General features: G+C 44.1%; 1 protein-coding gene across 2 annotated transcripts in view; it reads left to right on the forward strand.

Moving 5' to 3' along the window:
- The first annotated feature begins 5,907 nt into the window (after positions 1 to 5,907).
- The window catches only part of MAPK1 (mitogen-activated protein kinase 1), a 31,981-nt gene continuing 23,510 nt past the window's right edge, over positions 5,908 to 14,378 (forward strand). Inside the window, exon 1 of one of the 2 annotated variants that reach the window (XM_079322118.1) lies at positions 5,908 to 6,329. In XM_079322118.1, the coding sequence (XP_079178244.1) occupies positions 6,187 to 6,329 (143 nt within the window). In that variant the 5' untranslated portion in view covers positions 5,908 to 6,186. The remainder of the gene's footprint in view (positions 6,330 to 14,378) is intronic. The other variant, XM_079322117.1, reaches the window with a different exon arrangement.

Genomic DNA, 14,378 nt, shown 5'->3' on the forward strand with positions numbered 1-14,378 from the left:
GATGTTTGTTCTCTGTATCCCCACATTGTTTAAAAAAAATGAGGAATGATGATAGTAAAATTTACACTTTCTCATTCAAACATCTTACTGTTTACATATAAGAGGAATCATGTGCTAGGGTACAGTGACCTAATGAGAGACGCAACATGGCCTTCAACAAGAGCTCAAAATCTGCTGCTTTCACACAAATTGTCCTCCAATATATATATAATGAAAATTTCCTTTTGTTTATAATGACAAATGCCACAGGGGTTGTATATTTGGATATTATTTTTTCTCTAGCAGTGTTTATTAACAAATGCTTGCAAGTTTTATGATGTGGTGACAACTATATCTCTCATGATAAACAGGAAGTGCTCAGTGGTATTGCATTACCCCATAATGCAACACAGATTCCAACAGTTTGGATCTTTTTCTCAAAATATGGTGATATTGCTTTCCTTAGGAAATCTCTCTTCTCTTCACAGCTTTTATCTGCTATAGATATGCAAAATTGCAAAAGAAATATTTGTTTTTTAAAATTATGATTCATCAGTTTTGGACTGTAGAAACTGATGTCAGTAATTTATATAAAATCTATTAAAAACAAACAGTAAAGACCCTTTGGGCTGTCAGATCAGTGAATTGAACAAAGAGCAGGGAAAGGAGACTGATACCTGCCCTCCCTTCAGCAGGTGTAGACAGCAGAGATGCAGATTTCCCTGCTGTCATAAACCTGGTGCTGCCTCTTCTGCAGTTCCACGTCAGCAAGGTCAGGACCTGCCCAGCAGACAAGAGGGAATCCTGTTTCCTTGTCACGTGCCCAGGAAAGCTGAGTGTGGCAGTTTGTATGTGGAACCTTCACTCAGAATTGCAGTGCTACAGCCTCCAGCTTGCTCCTAAAGGCTGCCATGCACTGCCATGGGATATAGAGCCATTAGTGCTGGCTCAATAGTCAACCCTGGTAAAAATCTCAGAATGCCATTAGTATATTGTCCCCTACCACTTGTTTCTGTTCAGCACTGCCCGTGGTTTAGATTACATCTAATAGCAGCAGACAAGCAGGACTTGTGCCATCAGTCATCAGCCACACACATTTGTGATGAACGTCACCCCGGCAGACGCCGACGTCAGGGAAAGCAAGTCCTGGTGAGCTCTTTTTAAAGGCCTGGCATCATTCCCCAAACTGGTTCTCCATGAATAGACTTGTGTGTGTGCCAGGGGCTTCACTTGCACACAGCCAGATGCAGTGGGGTCTGGATATCACCCCTCCAACTACAACCCTTCCACTCCCACAGCTCAGTCCCACTACCTGTTCATTTTACTTCTAATTTACATTCCTTCCCCCACCATATTCTCTTTTGTTCATTCTTGCATCACCCTTTTTCCTCTGTCCTCACATCAGCCAACCTCTTAATCACAAAAGTTCCCTACATTTTTTGCTATGAGCAAAAAGCATTACAAATGCAATATTTGGACAACAAAAAATCCTAATAATCCTGTTTCTACATGCTTTGACTTCTGCCTCTGCTGGAGCCATCACTTGTCCTGCCTACAGCTGAACCAAGAATAAGTGTGGGGGAAACACACTGCATGTTCTAGTATCTGTAAATTATTAGACTTCTGAGGTTATGTAATATTTTTATCTCTTTTTTTTTATTTTCTTAGCAATCAATGATACTGGAAATGCAGAGATCAAGAGACTGATATTAGGTATTAGCTAAATCTTATTGTAAAAACTTAATAGCCTTTCATTGTATAAAGCTTCAGCATCAGAAAACAGAGGTCATGTAGCAGGACCTCAGTGAACTCACCAGTCACTGTAATATGCTGTATAAATACTGAATATATGTATGTTTTAATTTTTTTTTTTTGTCAGTCCTGTAAAATAACTTTTTATCTGGTGATTCAATTCTCTTATCACCCCCAGCTTGTTTACTGAATTTTAAGTCTTGGGCAAGATGAAGCAAGCTCATGAGGAGTAGCTGGTTTTCAAAAGATACAAGCTCCAGATAACTGAGGACAAGTAAGGCACACAACAATATCGAAATCACTCAGAGTTTTATTGCAGCTGACTGAGACAGAGTGTGCTTTGAGGCTGGGAAATTTCCATTACTGAACTGCAGGACAGTGCCTGGATACTGCTACTACTGCAGTTGAAAAATAAAAGCAACTTAATTTTATATAGACAGCAACAAAATGACAGTATATTAATTAAAATAGCTAGATTTATATGGTAAGCTTTTAAGGTTGTTGTAAAATGGATCCCTTAAAAAATATTTAGAGTACAATTGTAAACTACTTGTTCAAAACTAAAGAACATAAAAATGACTTGAAATTGCTACTGTGTTTTCAAACCATATTTGTGAACAGCAAATCTAACCAGAACATGATGGATAATACAAGACATATCCTGTTACAGTGACAGGTTCTGACAGTGACAGAATGATACCCAGTGCAGGATCAAGGCTGTTGCTGAGAGAATCATTCTGCAATTAATAATCTTTTGTGCTCCCCTTGGCATGCACAGAACAACCACAGAAATCTGTTTACTCATCTTAACTCCATGGTGTCTAAGCCACAGTAAGCTCCATGCAAAGTCCATCAGAATGCTGAATGCAGAAAAAAGGAAATACTGGGGGAAAAGCCAATTTGTCCTGGCACCAAATGCCAAGCACCTGGATGAGAGACTGTTTTTAACCCCCCAGCAGTGCAGGATTACAGCACGAGCCTCATTGTCGTTGAGGTTGTTTTACACTGCCAAAGCAGTGGCCAACATTCACATGAAGATCAGTCTCAAGGGATTTCTGCTGTGTGTCACCTGTTCAGTCAAGCCCAGGTAGTACTGACTAGAAATTATTAGCAGCTGATGCACTTTCTGAATCTTACAATAGTTCCCTGTGGATCAGAGCTCATATCTAAGCAATTTCAGGAGCCATCACCATGGTTCCTGAGTGTCTTAGAAGTTAAAATGTGTCTTTACAAAACATTTTAACATGTCTTATTTCTCTCTCTCATCACCCCCACACAAAGGCTTGAGGTCTTTTTAAACAATTCTGATAAAATTGTATATATTTAACACCTGTGTTTTGTTGGGTTGATGGGGAGGTTCAGGCTCATGCTGACATTCTCGTTCAGCAGCTACCAAGAAAGCTATGGCTGCAATGTCCCACATAAATCACACAACCAGCATAATTATGATGATTTTAGGAGATATGGCTTCAGTTTTAAATTAGCACAAAGATCTGAGATGCCTCCCCCCCACTATGGAGGGGCACTGTAGGGCAGCTCCATGGTGCTTGTCCTTGGCCTGACCCGGCACTGCTGATCCCAGGGCTCGAGGGCCTTGTGGTACAATGTTCCCTTTTAAAGAGACCTATTTACAGAACAAGAATTTACAGTTAAAGCAGAAACGAGTAACAGGGCAGGGAATCTCTAGATCCTGGTTGTAGGATGAACTCATTCATGTGACTTCTGAACTTGACTGAAAATGGACACAGTTCAAACCATGGCATTTTTACAATGACTTAGTTTATGGCTTAGCTTTTTCTTAATTTTCCTGTTTCTGCTTACACAAACTCTTCTCAGCAGTGCTTTGATTTCTGTTTGAAATAAAAAGATTTTTTTCCTCCTGCTTCTCATTATTTGCTGCCATCTTTTGCTAAGTATCACCTCTTCTCCCCCAACACAGCCCTTTATTTTGATCATGGAACTCATAATTTTCTTAAAACAAGTTTATGTGCTTTCCAGAATTGAGGCTTTGACCTCATCTTATTGTTGGGTCTTTTGCCTTAACAAGTGCAGGTAATGGCAGTGTATTTAAGCAGGATGAGAACTGGTTGACACCACTCCCATCTGCTCTGCCTATCTCAGCAGCTGCAGAGCTCCACTGAAATACGAGTTCTGTCACGGAGGAGTTGTTGGGAGAGCCTGCCATAGCCTCTGACCACTTCTTTGGGCTTAATTGGATTAGACATCTATTTGAACACAGCACTCGAAGGAGCTGACAGTCCTTCCACAATTTCCTGGCCTGCCTGGTCGGTTTCCTTTTTCATCAGACACATCCCAGTGAAGGTAGAAAACAATCTAGATACACACCAGTTTTTAATTAAATTCGGTATGACAAGCTGTGTTTAAGCAGCATTCTCCATAATAATTTGTTTTGCATTTGCTGATGACAGATTTATTTATGTATGTAATCAGAACTGTAAGCAAATTTTCAGTTTTAGAGTTATGAGAACCCTTTAAAATAATATTTTACTTGGTTTCAGAAAATTTAAACATTTGCATTTACTGCTGTCTAAAATTTCTGAGAAAAATAACGCTGTGATTCTGAAGCACAGAACACATCATGAAACAAAAAGCATTATACACACATAAATATTAATATATCAGAAGCATTTTCCCACTCAAATACACAAAACCATGAGCCATAGAGTTGAATGCCTGTTCAATAGGGAGAGGAGTTTATTAGATTTTGGTGCTCGTCCCTGACAGCTTTCCCTCCATCAGCCCAGGCTGGGTGGCACCCGAGCCTTGGCCCAAGGGCGGCTTCGGGCACAAAGCTGGTCCCACCCCGGGCAAAGCTGGCTGACGAGGGGGTGGCACAGCTGGGAGAGCTGCGGAACCCTGAGAGTGGAACCCTGAGAGTGGAACACTGAGACTGGAACACTGAGAGTGGAACCCTGAGAGTGGAATGCTGAGAGTGGAACGCTGAGACTGGAACCCTGAGAGTGGAACCCTGAGAGTGGAACGCTGAGAGTGGAACACTGAGAGTGGAACACTGAGACCGGAACGCTGAGAGTGGAACGCTGAGAGTGGAACGCTGAGAGTGGAACGCTGAGACTGGAATACTGAGACTGGAACACTGAGAGTGGAACGCTGAGACTGGAACACTGAGAGTGGAACACTGAGAGTGGAACACTGAGACTGGAACACTGAGACTGGAACACTGAGAGTGGAACACTGAGAGTGGAACGCTGAGACTGGAATACTGAGACTGGAACGCTGAGACTGGAATGCTGAGAGTGGAACACAGAGTGGAACGCTGAGACTGGAACACTGAGAGTGGAACGCTGAGAGTGGAACACTGAGAGTGGAACGCTGAGAGTGGAACGCTGAGACTGGAACCCTGAGGTAGTTCGGCCGATGGCAAAGGAAGCTGGTCCGGAGGAAGTGCCAGAAGAAGCCGGGATGCCAGAAATGACCTCGGGGAGCTGGGAAAAGCAGGACATTGTCAGGGACATGGGTGGGGACAGCTTCAAGGCAGGACAGATGAGAAGCAGCGGAGATGTTGGCAGTGAAAGTATCAGCAGTAACCAGGGGTTAATACTTGTTAGGGCCATTAGAGAACTGCAGAAAAAAAGGCAGAAGTGGAGTTAAGATCCTTGTACACAAACTCCTGCAAACAAGGAAAAGCTCTTTTAGGAAAATTGCCTTGCAGAAAAACAGAAAAGGTATGACACTATTGCAAGCAGTGATCAATCCATGACAAATCTTCAACTGAGATATCACCTCCCTTACAAAGTTTATTTACAACTATACGGGAAGCAGTGAACAGGAAAAGGTAATTACAAGTAAAAACAATATGCTAAAAAGAGATTGCAAAACTGTGCGCGGAAATCGGGGAGTGTCACAAATAGAGTGCCCGTATGGCAGAGCTCCCGAGCGGAGCTGTGGCGCACGGCGGGACCCGGCCGGGCGCTGGCAGGGTAGCCCCTGAGGGCCCGGCTCCATTTCCCGCCCGTCACCTGACGCCTCTAATGGCGCCGCGCGGCCGCGCGCCCACGTGACCCGCCGCGCGCCCCACGTGACCCGCGGCCGCCGCGCCCCCTCCCCAGCGGCTGCGGTTACCGCAGTCCCCGGCCCCGCCCCGGCCCCGCCTCCTGCCGCGCGAGGCCCCGCCCCCCGCCGCTCCCTGCGCGCGCGCCCTCGCCCCCCCTCACTCTCCCCCCTCCACCTCCCGGGCCGGGCGGTGCGCGCGCGCGGCCGGCGGCGCCTCCTCAGAGCGGCCGCGGCGGGTTCGGCGCTGACGGGGCCGACGGGCCGGGACCGGCGGAGCGGCCGGAGCGGGCGGCGCCTCTTCCTCCCTCCTCCTTCTCCTCCTCCTCCTCCTCTCTCCTCCCTCCCGCATCCTCCTCTTCGCCCCCCTCCTCGCCCGCCTCCGCCCCCCCGCACGCAGGCACCGCGGTTCCCGGCACGGACAACATGGCGGCGGTGTCGGGGGCAGGGGCTGCGGGCGGCTCCGCCAGCGCCGGCGGCCCGGAGATGGTGCGGGGACAAGTGTTCGACGTGGGCCCGCGCTACACCAATCTCTCCTACATCGGCGAGGGGGCCTACGGCATGGTGTGGTGAGTGCGGCCGCCGGGGCAGCGCCCTTGCCCCGGACAACTCCCTCCTCCCTTCCCTCCCTCCCGCCCGCCGCCCTGCCCGGCCGCGGGCCCGGCCCGCCCTTGCCCTCGGGGAGGGGGAGCAGCTCTGCCTCGCTCTCCTCGGCTCTGCCTCTCCTTCCGTGTTCCCGAGGTTGTCCCTCCGGCATCACCCTTCTTTCCTTTCCCTCCCTGCACCCCTCCATCCCTCCGTCGGTGCGTGCAGCTGAGCGTCTCGTTTCGTTTCGCTCCTGCTTTTATTTTCTTTAATATCTTCTGCCTGTGGAGTTGGTCGCTCTCGTTATTTCCTCCGTCTCCGTAGTGCGATTGCAGACGTTCAGGAAGGGGGGGAAGGTGGTAAATCCTGCTGGCAGCCCCGCGTCCCTCCCAGTGCCCTTCGAGGGCTCACCTGGCTGCAGCAGCCTGAGGTCGTGGGGGATAAAAAAGGTGAATCTGCGCTCGAGAGTTGCTGCCCGTGCCTGACTTTGCTCAGGACGTGCTGTCTGTGCTGCAGAGCCGGCCGGATTAGTGCCTGCGTTAACGTGTGCAGGTGAAAGTTCTCTTCAGCTGCCCTAGCTCTAAATTATATTGCATTATAAAGACTTAGACTGTCTCACTATAAAGCGGTCTTGTATGTTTGCTGTGGGTAACATCGGTCTTAAAGAGCGAGGTGAGCGAACTGCAAAAAACGTGAACTAACTGGATTAAGAGTGAGATGAATTTTTTTTTTTTATCAGTCTCAGTGAGCTGGGGTGATGCAGTGTGATCTGTGTGTCTAATGACTGGGTTATTACCTGGCATGCTTAGTGACCTTACTTAAGGTTTCATTTTTTGTCTTCCATTAGTTAAAAAAACCCAAACCGTAGTCCTGAAATAACTTAAGGGATGCAGATGTAAAACTCTTTTTTTATTGCCGTTTTATCAACTTTCTTGCAATGTTGCCTCTATTTCTTCAGTGTGGTTTTTGACCAGAGGCACTAAAAGCAACTTACAGGCTATGACTTCATGAAAGCTTTATCGGCATTAATTTCTTTCTCTGATGAGGAATCCTTTGTAAAGCAATGCATTTCTCAGCGAGGACACCTCACAGCCTTCAGCTGTGTGTTACAGATTTTTATAGCTGTAGGTTTTTGCACATAGTCACTGAACTGTGCTGGTCTGTCAGGATGAAGTCATTGTGTGTTTCAGGGAGGGAGCTTTCATCTAGGCCTGAGTTTAGCTGAGAGATGAGCCTCTCACTCAGAGTTTTGTGTTGTGGCCTTCACTTTTTCTTTTCTGTGGGAAGAACCTTCAAAATGTAAATCAGAAATCTCGTTTACAATGTAAAAATATCCTTGTTATTATTTCAGTGTTAGATATTGCAGCCAATATATCCAGTCCAAGACTTGTTGCTGTAGCTTCTGGTACAGGCTGTATTTTATTATGGTTATTTTATCATCTGAGCCAGGGCAAGGAAATGGGTGCTGATAATCTCAGTAGTGACTGCACTGGTTTGCACTCAGAGTCAGGTTTTCAAAGGTCCTGGGGAATAGCATTGCCGAGGTATGGGCTGGGGACAGTCCAGTTCACATCAATGGGGTGTTAAGAACTGTTTCACAAACAAAGTGAAAAACTAAAATATTTCACCACAGATCAGGGACTGCAAGAAGCAGCACGATGGCAGCTGATGCCCTTTTTTGGCGTCCCTGTGCCAGTGAGCAGATACAGGGGAAACGGGCCCACTTCTCCCCCTCCAAATGATGTGTGGTAAACTTCTACACTGCAATGTTTCCCCTCCAAATCCAAAAGATTATTTTTTATTTGAAAACTTCTTCTGATACTTTGTGTCTGCTGTGAATGCTGTACAAAATGACTATAAAAATTTCCAAATCTTCAGTTCAGTTGAAATATGCTCTTGCTTCCAGTGTTTCCTAATATAAAATTACTAACATAAAATGCCACATTATGTATTTTGTGCTCTTGGTTATTGCCCTTGTGTCTTGGGTGTGAAATGACAGGGAACAAAGTCTCAGTTTGTAGCGTGTACTTGGTGGGGAAGGTGTTGGATACACTTGTAGCTGATGCCATGGCAGCTGAGCTGTGTTGTAGTGACTGCGATGAAATGCGATTAGCTATCAATCCCAGCCATGCAGGTTGTGCAGTTCGGTGCTCTGTGTTTCGTGTTTGCTCTGGTTGCTAATGCAGTGAGGAGCCGCAGAAGCTGCTCCCTCGGGGGGCGGGGTAGAGGGCAAGCTGTGAGTGTGCAGATGGAGATGTTTCCTGCAACTGCAAAATCAATTTAAATTTGTACACTTCAATAAAGGAAAGCAAAGCAGGCCCTCATGGTTTTGTTTTAGGCCCACAGCTAATGTGGACCACAGAGATGATGGTTATTTACAAGTGTGCTGTGCCATAAGCCTTGTTATGTGGCAAACAAGTGTCTTTTGGCTCTTAAAATCCTTCAGTCTCTTTCTCATTTTTATCCTAATTCTTATGTTCCTAGGTTATTGGATTAGGAATTTGAAAACAATAACATGCTTTCGATTGTATGAGTAAAAGGGCAAATAAAGTATTCTTAGGATAGTGCTGTTACGGTCAGTCTTCCATTTTGATTTTGCAGCAGAGAGAATAATGTTTGAGAAATAATTCATCACAACATAAAATATCAGTACAGGAAATAGAGGAAGATGTTGGCTGAAGAGACTGTGCGTGAATGTTCTGTCATCTGGATTTGAAAACCCTTAAAGGCATTTAACCATTTTCCCTAGTGCAGTCATTTTTTTACATAATCAGGTTTTGAGTAAAAATAAACTCAGCAGAGCAGTATATTTACTGCTGTGTTGTGGTTGCACTTTCTCAGCTTCGTAAGCAGAAAAGGAACGTTATCAGGCCAAACCCCATCCTAATGTCCTCCAGTTCAACTCTGCCAGAAACGTTCAGCCTGTGGTGCAGGCTGTGCCTTTCTCTCCTTGCAGAGGGTGAGGTGGTGGCGTGGTAGGGTCAGAGCCCCTTTCTAGCCCGTTTTTGTTTCGGTCATTCTGCATGTAAAACTAAGGGCTGAGCACAGAGCAAAGTTGGAGCCAAAATCTTCAGCATTTCCTAGGACTGCAGGACATTCTTTGAGCAATTACTTAGTCATACAGTCATATTTGTTACTCTGACTTAATTTATCCAAATATATGTAAATGTTGTGTTGTCTTCTTTCCCTCTTCTTTCACTTAAGAATTGTCAAATTGTTTTGAGGGGTGTCGGTGTGAAGATTTTAAGTGACTTTCTCTTTCATTTGGTGATAGGGAGTTATCAACATCAGCATCAGATGGAACCCACTTGAAGACCAGGTTAGAGAGTTTCAGAAATGCCTTTCAGACACTACAAATTGGGAAAGATTGTTGGGGTTGTTTCTTCCCCCCTTATGTAGCCTTGGTTTTAGTAGTAGTAGTAGTAGTATTTTTTTAAAGCAGCCTGTTAACAAGCCATTCTTCAAACACACTGGAACAGCAGTAAAACCATGATAGTGTTGAGCTTTAAATTTCCAGTGTGACTTGTTCTTCATCCAGTTGGTCAGTGGTAGTTTCGCAAGGATGATAATTTGACAGTAAAAAATAATCGTTTTGAAAAGAAAAATGGTGGATTGAATGTGATAGGGTTGGTCTCATTTTTATCCTAGTTTTTGGAAGCTTTTCTTGCCATCAAGCTGAAGTAATCAATGCTGCAAATAATTGCTTATAAATAAGCAGTTGAATGCAGATGAATGCAGTTAGAAGAAAATAATCTGCAAGGTCAAATCTTGGATTTCTTGCTCTGAATTTGCCGTGTTACAAAGGGAGCTTTGTGTTATTGGTGTGCTGTGGAAGAGTAGTAGTAGAAGTTTAGGTAGTCAATAGATAAATGTTAAAGTAATACTGAAAAGAATGCTTACAACTTTTGCCAGTAGATTCTTTTAAAGTTACGCTTCTTTCTGTCTCATGGAACAGCCCTATTTTTAGAGCATCAGTAATTTAAAATGAAGAGAAGCATATTGATAAAGAAATTAGGAATAGAACAATCTGCAAGGCATAGATAACTTATATTAAAACATGAAAACTTGAATGGGATTGATGGTTGCATAATAGTTTCTTTCAAGTTACATAAAAAGGTGGCTTTTTTTTTTTTTTTTTTTTTTTTTTCCGGTGGGGTCAGCCTGGTGGCTGGGGTGGGCTGCAGTGTGTGGCAGTGATCACAAAGAGCCTGCCACGTTTGCTCTGTTAACTCTTGCCTTGATCTGGAGAGACAAGAGAGCCCTTGAATGATGGAGCCAGTGCGGGGATCCGTGCCCCTGTTTGCTTTTAGGGAGCACAGGTTGGGTATGGGTGATACCTGGTAATTAACATGTTCTGTCTGTGTGATAAGGAGAACAGGGAGCTGATACAACTTAGCCAACCCGCCCCAGTGCAAGGATCAGAGGAGGGAATTAGGGAGTGTAATTGGTGGCTAGTTATCAGCTTCTTCCCTCTGGGGAGAGGGCAGATGTAAGCACTTCCATTCAGTCACTCAAGCTTCTAGTACTTGCCTAACCTGGCGTGGGAGCCTAAAGGAGAAATTGGAGTTGCTTTTCCTGCTCTCCCCGGTGATGGACAGGTGGCCACTCACGAGCTGTGCAGCAGAGACAGGCTCGCTCTGTGTCAGAGCTGTCTTCCAGGTTTATGGAAGATTAGAGGTAGCAACTTCTGCTGTCCCCCCAGAGCAATGGGATGCCGGCTTAGCTGAAGAGTGCAGCTCATGGACACCTGCATTGTATAAATAAAGACGCAGTTTTTTAGCACAGCATGATCCATCCCATGCAAACAGACAGAGATGATGTATGGGTTTTCTTTGAAGCATGCTTTATTAAGGAAATAAGGCTTATATGTTCACAGCCTGCGTATGTGGCTGCATCAGTCCGTCTCCCATACCCCTATGTATGTTTCCAGTACCTGTTGCCTGCCTTCCATCAAATCTGACAGATGGTAAAAGTCTTAAAGATGGAGAGTTATTCTGCAGGTTTTGCAAAAATAGATATTTTGCTCGAGTAAAGAGATACTGTATGCTACTCCACTGGGGAAGAGATTGTATCAGGTCACATGTGAGAAATCAGACTCCCTGAGGAGACACGACATGCCCCAGTTTCACAGATGGATTTATTGGTACTCCTGAGACTAGAAATGTGTATTTGTAGGACACCAGGCTCCGTTAGTTCAGTGGCTTCTTGTTCAGGGGTGGAGATCTACAGCCCACAGAAGAGTTGGTGCTTTACCAACTGAGTAGGTGTAGAGCTCAGCTTGTGTTGAAAACTAGTACTTCACCAACATAGTAGTTTTTTTAGTGCTTTTTCTGTTGATGCTTTGTTAGTTTTCAGCTGTGATCTAGAAATGAAAATAACTGAGTGATTTGGTATTTAATGAAAATATTTTATGACATCTTGCTGTGGAATATTTCACAGCGTAATGTAGGTTGAAAGGGACTTTCTGAGGTCATGTAGTCCAACCTCCTACTCAAAGCAGAGCTGATGTCAGAATTAGACTAAGTTGCTCAATGTGTCCACTCAATATTTCTAAAATCTCCAGGGATGGAGATTCTACAACATCTATGGGCAACTTCTGGCTTTAGTGTTAAACCAATTGTCCAGTGATATGTTTCCCCTTAAAAACATGAGAATTTGCCTTGCTGCAGCTCAGGACGATCCCTTCTTGTCCTTTGTGCTCTTTGTCTCTGAGAAGGATCTGGATCACTTTTCTCATTGATTCCCCTTTATGTAACTTAAATGAACAGTTGGATGTTTTCCACCACCACCCCTTTTTCCCTCCTAGCCTATAAAAACCCAGTTTCTTCAATTTATTTCCTTCAGCTCCCTATGCATCCTAATGGTTTTCTGCTGGATTTGCTGCAGTAGTGGGAGGGAGGAAAACTGGATGCAGAATTCCAGATGCACCCTCACAGCAGGAATCAGTTCCCTTGACCTGCTGGCTGTGTGCATAACACAGTCCACTCCTTGGTCAGCCTTCATTGCTGGGAGCTGGCACTGCTCATGGATGAGCAGTTGGATGTTGTTCTGATAATTTGGAGAAGGCTTTCATTTAAAATGAAGTATTTTAGGAACGTTAAAAATATCTGGAAAAAAATCCCAAACCCAGAAACATTTTATTAAGTGATTTAAATTGTATTTGGTTTTGATTTCCAGATCACTTAATTGAAGGGTATGGAGCTATAAATGTATTCAAGACATAACTTCCATGTTACTGTGTTGTAAGGTAAATAAAAATAATAGTCTAACAATGCGAAATTCAGCAGTATAGTTCATTTTAGGTGATTTATCTTGTGAAATCTGTGTTCTGTCAATTGGCAGGACAGTTATTAAAGACGCTGGTTTGCTTGTAGAGGAATCTCCTTTTCAGAAGAGAGCTTTTTTTTCCTTTGCTTTAGTACAACTTTTGTTGAAGAAGCTTTTCCCAGACTCATCTTTTTGCAAGGTGCACAAAAAGCCAAATACAGCTCCTTGTCAGCTTTGAGCAGGTAGATGAGTAAGACGCAGCTCGTAGCAAACGTCGCTGATTGAGACGGGGTTGTACATGAGCTGCTGGCAGTCCTGCGGCAGGGTTTGCTGTGTCCGTCGGGGTGCAGCGGTTGGTTTCTGTTTCACGGGCATTCCTGTCTCCACCCATTTCCGCCCAGAGCCCCGGCTCCCCTCAGCCCCCTGCGCCCTCCTGGTGCCTGCACACTGCCCCTCCAGCCCCGTCACCTCCTAGTGCTGCATTCCGTACTGCTCTGTGTCTTGTGCACATGCTTTTGCTCTCCAATCTGTTTGCAGCACCCAAAATCACAATGCCTATGTTCCCCTAAGAGGAAATCTCTTCTCTTGGAAGTTCTTCTTTTGTATTTTAAGAGAATTTTCATAAAATACTGAAATACTCTGTGGTGATTAGGATGCAAATGAGAGTTTTTGTTACATGGTGGAAAGTAATCTGTCTGTATTGTGGGTATATTTAAAGTATGAACAGCTCACAATTAGGTTTACAGTTTATAATGTGTAATTACTTCATTTTGCAGTTTCTCTTAAAATTAGCAGCTGCCACTGCAGTACCTTACCTCTTAGAAAGGCAGATTGCTCCACCAAATATTGCTGATGTGTCCTGAGTAAAATTTCAGGTCATTTGAGCATTGCAAATCAATACGCCCCAAAATGCTTCAGTCCGGAATTTGTTCAATTTTATTGGTATTTAGATGTTGCAAAATATCCCAAATGACATTCAAGTGACTTTTATATTGGATTTTTTTTGAGTGTTTCATAATTATGAAGTAGCTTTCTTTCAGCTACTGTAGCCAACATGTCTTAATGCTGATACTTCCTCTGAACAAAACACCAAGCTGTGAATGTACTGAGGGTTTACTGTTGGCATGTTTTGTTAGAAACATGGAAAAAACATGCAGAAAATGCCTTGTAATCTGATACAATGGGAAATAACTTCTGATAGTGGTGAAATGTACTCTCAGTGCTTGTAGTTTGGTTGTTTTGTTGTATTTTGGTTTGCAAGTGAAATACTGAACTAAGCATGGCTAAGTGGACAGTAGAGCTGTTTTCACCAGTGCTTTGGGATAGTTTTCATTTTGCACTGATGTTTCTACATCAGGTTTAGGAAAATCTCTGGTTTTGAGTATACATGGATGATTTTGTTCTATTTTCTGTTGGAATTAAATACTCTGAACTATCTCTTCTGAAGATTTATGTGGTGTGGAATCAATTAAATAAGCTATTTTATGGTGTGGAATCAATTAAATAAGCTGATTTTAGGTGGAGTATCTGGGATATAAGTCAAATTAGAATGTTAGCAGACAAAAGACTAAAACCACACTGGAGGATTTGTTAATCCCATCTCCACTCACAGCTCTCTAGTAGTAGATTCCCTTCTCTCTAGGAAAGGGGAAATGTTTCCTGCACACATTTATGATTCCTGCTTGCTGCCTGGGGATGTGGTGGTTGTTTTGCAGGCTCTGGAGTAAGAGTGGTGATGTTACTGATCTGTCCTTTGCTGCCTGGTG

Source organism: Erithacus rubecula, assembly GCF_903797595.1.
Source record: "Erithacus rubecula genome assembly, chromosome: 19".
In the NCBI taxonomy this organism is placed as follows: domain Eukaryota; kingdom Metazoa; phylum Chordata; class Aves; order Passeriformes; family Muscicapidae; genus Erithacus; species Erithacus rubecula.